The sequence below is a fragment of the Corvus brachyrhynchos genome, unplaced genomic scaffold (genome assembly GCF_000691975.1).
Source record: "Corvus brachyrhynchos isolate BGI_N302 unplaced genomic scaffold, ASM69197v1 scaffold105, whole genome shotgun sequence".
Lineage (NCBI taxonomy): Eukaryota > Metazoa > Chordata > Aves > Passeriformes > Corvidae > Corvus > Corvus brachyrhynchos.
Window position 1 is genome coordinate 3,679,683 of NW_008238452.1, and position 7,928 is coordinate 3,687,610.

General features: G+C 39.1%; 1 protein-coding gene across 1 annotated transcript in view; it reads left to right on the plus strand.

Annotated features, from left to right (window-relative positions):
• Positions 1–6,559, plus strand: part of LOC103617466 — a 15,453-nt gene extending 8,894 nt beyond the window's left edge. Inside the window, exons 3-4 of the mRNA XM_017736895.1 lie at positions 2,157–2,549; positions 2,723–6,559. Of these exons, the coding sequence (XP_017592384.1) occupies positions 2,157–2,549; positions 2,723–2,890 (561 nt within the window). The 3' untranslated portion in view covers positions 2,891–6,559. The remainder of the gene's footprint in view (positions 1–2,156; positions 2,550–2,722) is intronic.
• The last annotated feature ends 1,369 nt before the right edge of the window (positions 6,560–7,928 follow it).

Consider the following 7,928-nt stretch of genomic DNA (forward strand, 5'->3'; position numbering starts at 1 on the left):
TCTTTCTAACTTGTGGTGTCAAAGTGAAAAGGAGGAGGTTATTAGCTGTCATTTTACTCCAGTGTTTGCCGCTGCCTCTGAAACTAAGCAAATACAACTAGCGACTAACTGCTTAGTGAGGTTGTTGGGGTTTTTTTCTTAAAAAAAGTCATGCTCACCTCAGGAAGGAAGACAGCAGTTCACTTGCAGCTTAGGGCTTTACTGGCTGATTCTGGGAGGTCCTAAGTGCCTCTGCTGAATACTAGAGAAGATGGTGAATTCACATATTTAGAAGGTATTAAGTTGATACAGGATAAGCTTCTGATAAAAAACATGTAAAAAATATTAGTGTGCTAATAGTAATTATCACCAGCAACCAAATGAACAAACTTGTCATCCTACAGGGTGACTAAGATATGAATTACAGTGTGCCAAAGTGGCACTCAGGGTGATTAGGTGCCATCACACCCTAGTGAAACTCAATTTAATAAAAAGTCACTCATATAACTGCATTTCAAGTATCAAAATATTTGAAATTATTTTATTATAACCTGCTCATGCCAGATTCGTATTTGGTATTGGATATTCAAAGAGAAAACTACCTATTATAACATTCAGAATCAGGTGGTTTATCCCTATCTGTTCTGGCTTCCTTGAGGTTCCTTTGTGTGGACTCTTAGTCCCAATTCAATCCCACACAATTTCCTTGTACCCTCAACAATGAAGTATTCTTTCCTTTGAATAAAGAGAGGTAAGTGGACATCAACTCAAGGGATAACAGGCTGAGGCTGACAATACAGTGTTAAGGCTGAGGTGATTCCAGCCTGGAGGGCAAATGAGCTCTCTTGCTGGTGATTGGCACTGCAGCTGAAGTGGCATTCAGCGACAGGATTCTGATGTACCCCGGATCCATACCTAACCCTGCTGATCACTAATTCCAGAAGTGAGGGCTCTATGGGCTCATCTGTAAAGTTAGTTTGAGTCAGATGCAGAGTACTGCTGCCAACTGCCTCTGATACAAATATTTTACATGTTTCTAGCTCCTCTCAGACATTTCCAATGGCCTGTGCCCTTTCATGCCTCATCCCCAAAGTGCTCAGCCTGTGACAACACGCCAGGCCCCACAATCCCTGTGGTGCCCTGACCGTTGGCTGCCTCAGCTACAACTGACAGCTCAGCAAAACAGAAAAGGCAGCACAGATGAGAAATGCTTGTTTCTCAGCTCAGCACGGATGAGACCGAAAACGTTTTCAGTTTCAGCTGGAAAATCAATCTCTTTAAAAGACGAGTAGTTTTTTTTTTCCAGTAAGCACGGCCGGTTACGGTAAAGATGCTTGAAACTAACATAAACGTGTGGCTTTTAAGGAAAATAAAATGTTTTATCTGACCAACATAGAATGTTGCTAGTAAAATTTGCTACAAGCAACATCCCTGAAGGCAGCCTTGTCCTTGCCCGAGCAGCAAACTGCAGCAACATCTCATAAGGCAGATGAGACTCAGCTTGGGTAGCAGTAGGTATGCAAAACAGGGACGATGGCTTTGGAGCCTTTCTAATACGTGTAATCAGCAGCTCTAAATGCTTCCTTCTTTGGAAAACAGGAAGCAACTTAGAAATTGGCTTCATTAAACATTGCTTTTCCTTCTCTGTTGACTATTAGGTTAGTTTTGGGGATAGTTTCTATATCATTTCTGATGCTATTGTGTAAGAACATTTCAATAGTATTTGAAAACAGGCAGTTCTACATCAATTATAATTATTGACTAGGCAATATTAAAAAGGGAACAAAAATTAGGAAGAGAAAAATTATATTCCCACACATAGCACTGAGAGATATTTGCAATTTTTAAAAAATAAAATGCTTGTGCTTTAGTAGGTGAAAACCTACTACACGTAACTGATCTACTCTTCAGGAATGTTTTCTTTCAAATGCTGCCATTTTGGACATTCATTTTGTTAAGAAATACGTAAGTAATTATGCAAGAACAGGCAAAGTAAAGCTTCAAGATCTCTTGCATATGTAAAAGTAACTTAAAAAAAATAAAATAAAAATGTACAGTTGAATATTCTCAGTTAATATCCTGGATACCTTCTTTTGCACATGGACCACAACTTAATGCATGCAGGAAAAAGTGCTGCAACATTAACTTTAAAACAGCTCCTTCTTTTCCTGCCCTAGGAGGGATGCCTGTACACAGCTGTGACCTGCTTCAAGAAGGGCATCCAGAAATTAAAACCAGTGAGCAGCCAGGAGAATACAAAGTTCAAAAAAGCCATTAGACTCATGAACAAATTCACCTACGGAGACCCTGGAGAGGTAGGATTTCCTCACAGTGCTCATAATCGTGATCATTGCTCCTTATTTTCTCTAGCAGATGCCCCCTGCAATGGGGGAATTGTAGAAAGCAAATCTGTTCAAAAAAGCAATCTGCCTTTCATTACTTTGGAAATAAAAAAGCCCAATTTTTGCACTTTTGGGAGAGGCATTCCCTGTGATCCTAGTCAATCGCATGCATGTTCTTGGCAACCACATGATGTGCTGGCAGAAGGACAGGGATCACTGCAAAACAATGTGAATGAAAGCTGTCATTACTAAATTCCTTCCCTTTTGAAAGAGTTTGTGTCTAAGCTTTTCCAGCTAGAAAAGGCATTGATTACAACCCTCTTGATTTTTCAGTGAGAAAGCTTGAGTTTTGATTTAGGATTGTGATGTGCTGTTTAGAAGTGCCATGATTCTTTTTTATCTTACAGCAGTGTGAGTCTACATGTGAATCTTATGAGAAGAAAACCCCCAAAGAGTTTTTGAGGGGCTTTGCAAACCTAATGCAAATGGTAAGCAGAGTTGATTCCTCCCGGGTGCTTCCTGACATTTTGCAAACCATCACAGATATCTTTATTTTACATCCTTACTAACAGTGTGTTGTTTTTACAGCTATTCAAGAACTAAAATAGGACACACCAGAGCTGAAGGCTACTGAAAATCTACTCTTTAAAGCAGACACTATGTTATATTTAAGATGTGAAAAATGTAAATACTTTCCAGTGCTATTATGATGTGTTCTCTGTGTGTGGTAAGTGAAAGCTTCTCCCAAAATATTAAGGAGTCTTATTTGGATGGATATTCGTAAGATGGATGCTGTTTTCGAAGTGATTCTAGCCCCACCGTACAGTGAAAATTAAATTCTAATTTCGCAAAAATAGGCTCTTGTAAGGAACTCAACTGTCACCTTCTGCTGAACTAGAAATACATGAGATGGTTACTTCTGTATTTTTGCTTTGATCTTAACTGAATGCCATGCAAAGATTTCTGCAACTTTTCTAAGAAAATCAACAGAAAAATTATCAGAGGCTTTGAAGCCTCAAAGGAATCTACTTGGACTGATTTCCTTATTTACAATGATACCACACACAGAGATTTATTTATAAGTTCTTTGATTGTATCTTAGCTACCTATGGGAAAATATCCTGTATTTAACTGTCTTCTAAGTACTGGAAAAAACATTTACAAATCATACTGTATGGCTGTGATTAACATCTTGAAGTTAATGGCACATTTGCCATGGGTTTCAATAGGGAGAAATGTAACTCACATGCTCTAAGTGGAGATACAGGATTCTGGGGGGAAAATCCTGTTTCAGAAAATGGAATTTCATCTACACTCTCCCAGACTAACATGAAAGATGCAGCAGAGGCATGACTGGCTGGGGGAACCAGCCACTACAAAATGTTCAATAAGTAGAGTAATTGATGATTAGTCAGAGTGAAACAGCCCTAATGCATATTGCTCTTTCTCAGAGGACAGCACCCTCATATTCATGTACCATTAACACTACTCATTGCCTCTCCTCCTGATTGATTGTAACAGTTTAAGTTTTATTTGCCGTTTTTTCTTTAAAAATCTGTGAAGTTTTTTATTATGTGGAAACCTTCCTGGACAGCTACTGAATCCTGAACATTTCTGTGGGACTATGGCCAGAAACATCGCAGAAATTTTTTTAAATGGAAGTGAGTATCACAGCACTTAAAACTAGTTTCAGCAGCTTAATTATATACCACCATATTCTGCTTGCAGTGATTCTGAACCTCTGGGTTCTTCCATCTGAGCAGTAACTGCTAATTTACCCCAAACAGATATTAGCCCCACATGAGGAAACCGATCTTGGAAAAGAGCATGAACCTTCCAGTAAAAATTAACTTTTCATCTAATTTTCTCTCTACTTAGTAGAAATGTGGTAGAGAGAGGAAACTGGAAAACTGCATCTAATGTTAGGATGGAAAATGACAAGGTTAGTTACCTCCAAAAATAATAAGGTAGTATTAAAAATATTTCCATTCCTACCAATGTCATCGGCCTAAAGGAAAACTAATACAAAAAGCTTTGCTGCCTCCACATTTATACTGTCCTGAAACGTAAACCTCCTCAAAAATGTACATCAGAAAGAGGAAGGAAGATCCTCAGGGCAGAACAAACTAAGGGAACTCTCCTTGTTTCTGGTCATGGCCATTTTGATTTAGAGTGTCTTTTTCTTCTCCTTCTCTTTTTCCGTTTCAAAACCCGCTTTTCCTCTGTGTAACATTCTATCTCATACCTCAATGTTTCCACATTATTGCATCAGAATTAACATTCTAAAAAAGAACTACCACTCATATGTAAGTAATCAAAGTACTGAGTTTACATGATGTTCTTTCTGCACCTTCTATCCCCATTTCTCTGACTCACCTACCCATAAAGTCCCTTCATCACCAGTTGGTGAGCAATATGCAAGCTGCTACTGCAACAGATTTTAAAGTTACAGAAGTAATAGTCAGGGTAAAATTCAATTCCAGATTTGGATGAAAGCAACTGAGAAAACATTGAAGCATGTCCTGTGGTTGCAGTGTGCCTGCTGATGTTTCTACATTTATATTTTTACGGAGGGGTTTAATTGAATGCCTTTATCATGAATTAAGTGCCTTTTTAGGTGAGTCCTAGAAGTCTAACAAATAAACCAGCACTTCTCATGCAGTTCCATGGAATATTTGCATGTGCAGGGTTTTAGAGAAAGAGCTTTTTTTTTGTACAAAGAATACAGTATGTATTTCTTTATTTGTAAACGTCTTTTCCAGTAACTAAGTGCATTGAAATCCCTGTTCTAAAAGAGCCTGTTAAAATCCTTGTTGCGCAGATGAAATGGGATTAGCATGCCCTGACAAAGACAACATTGCGTATTACATATTTATTAGCAATCATTATAAAGCATTGAGAAGGAACTTTTGTACCTGGGATGGCCATTTTATGAATGAAAAACAATTCCCTACACAAATGTCATAAGCTAACTAGGTACTCCTGCCTACACTGCAGCAATGTCTGGGTTTTGTCCAAGAGGCAGCATGTAATGCAGGAAGTAATGCACCTATTTCTGTTTAGTGACTTGCTTCACTGTTTTTAACTATGAATCTTATCACACCAAGCATAGTGCTAAGGCTTATTTTTTCTTGTTTTAAACATAATATGCTTGTTTATTAATTGAAGCTATTTCTTGTACCTGCAGAACAACTTAAGTTAAAACGCTCATTTGTACTATTCAAAAAACTAGTGAGAAACGGTAACAAATGTAACTTTAGAGGGTTAATTGCTCTGAGATCTTGCTGAAAACTGAAATTATTTGATAATCCAGTCCAGCTATGTGTGGAGAATATTAATCACAAAATTAGCACAGCTGATTTTGGCCAACATCACACCTCTGGGCAGTGTCAGCACAATCACAGAGGGCAACTCTGTCCGCTTCAACTATGCTTTGATTTACAAGATGTGTGGCCTCATGCTCACTCTTTGATTTGTCAGAGTTATCAAAGACTGAGTGTATTATTCAGGGTGTGCTATCTGAAGAACAGGATGAATGAAGAACAGGAAATCTGTGCAGGACAAAACAGTGTTCAGGAAGACCTCATCTTTTTCTGCACCGGCGTTCTCAGAAGGAAAAATGAAGATGCCCAAAGGAGGAACTTGTGACCTTAGGAAGGACCAAATCCAAATGTGTACACCCTCTTGCTTTATTTCCTTTCATGAGATGAACTGTCTTTGTACTAAGTGCACTCTGCAGAAACAATGTGTGTTTCACTAACAGAGTGCATTGTGTAAGCCATAAAAGCTCATTACCTCCCAGGGAGGCTTTACAATATATTTATGATTTTGATCATAAGCGCCCTTTGTAGGCACTTTGAGATGTGTTTTAGCATGGTATATAAGATTTTGTATAATATTTACTTTTCCTGAGAAGATTCTTTATTTTTATACCAATTGACTAATCTAATTTAATTATTTATTGCATTTCTGTAAAGGGAATGTTTGTACTAAGGACTGTGTGGTCTGACTAATTTATATGCCTGTGATATTAAACAATTTTAGCCAACACGATTTTCTCTTGTTATTTTCTTTAAAAACTTATTTTTGAAGTTATGTGTGTGAGAAATATTCCCAGTGGGTTTTCCAGTCACCTGTACCATATACCTGTTTTGGAGTGGGGTGAATTGTTCCTGAGTATTTCTGCTTCTCACCGAGTGAGCAGATGACTCAGACTTGACTAACAGTTAATTCTGGATGAACCCCAGCATACGTGATCCCTCCCAAAGACAGGAGGGATCCCTCCATCCAGTGGAAAACCCACAGGGAATAGCTCTCTCAGATAACCACAAAACTGCCCTACAGTGTTCTCTGTTTGCACTTGTGCTGATGATCCATGCTGTAACAGGAGCAAAGGTGAAAGAGAACATTTCCTACTCAAACACCTTTGGCCCAAGCTGCTGATCTCCACTGCTGTACTGCCACCTTTTGACGGCAGTTTGGAAATTCAAAGCAGTTCCAGACATTAAACAAGCAAGCTATCATTGTCATGACAGTGAGCTTTGAAATACCACACAGACATGACAACTAAGTTCTCCACTTCCCATTTAGTTTTCCCTTCCCCTGTTTACACAGCTGAAGGTCCAATTGTGTTGCTGTTGTAACATCATGAAGAGCATGTTTAAAACTATCCCTTACCACATCAGTTAGGCTCTTCAGCAGCTCCTTTTCCTTTGTAAGGGGCTTTACAAATGGATACTGTGTCCATGTGTCCGTCCCTTCATTAACTGTCCAACAACCTATCAGGAATTCCCCGGCTCTTTTTAGATTCTTTGTAAAGGACCACCTGACTTTTACCTCTTTTCACTTTTTATTATTAAATTTCTCAACTGTTTCCTGTTCTCTCTCCATGCCCACCCCTGATTCTCCATCTTCCTCCCATTCTAATTTCCCATACTTGTTCTCCCAACTTCAGTTCATTTTTCTTCCTTCTCTTACACTTCCTCCAGCTTCCTTCCTGTTGTCCGAGAGTTTTCAGACACTCAGATGGTGCATGATCATCAGCTGCACAATTCCATTAAAATGGAAAAAGAGTTGAACATAATGCTAGTGGCCCATATAAAGTTTAATTCCTCACCATCCACAGGAGAACATCCTGACTACAAGGAAGTCAGAAAGATTTTCACTTCTAAGCCAAAGAAGTGAGAGAAGCCCTCACAAACCAGCTGTAGCAGATGATACAGTATGTTTCACACCAAGCTTATCACAACAGATCAGACAAACACTATGACAGAGCAGCTCTCTCCATCCTCCCTTAAATCCTTTTAAAAATTGTAGAGACAGTGAATGAAAAAGGGATCAAGGCCAGAGCCAGCTGATACGAAGACAGGATCTGCTGGGGGTCAAACACTGAAAAGTGTGTGAGGTTGGCACCCCAAGTCCAGGACTTTATGAAATCAAGAAGCAAATCCAAGTTTATCACAGCCTTTAGGGATGGCCAGGAAATGCATCAGTGTAAAAAGCAGATCATTGCACAAGAGGGCAGCAGGCAGCTGAGAAAGAAAAGGAGATCTTCATTCCCTCCTCCTCCTCCTGGCCCCACCCAGTTCGTAAGAAATTAATCTACAA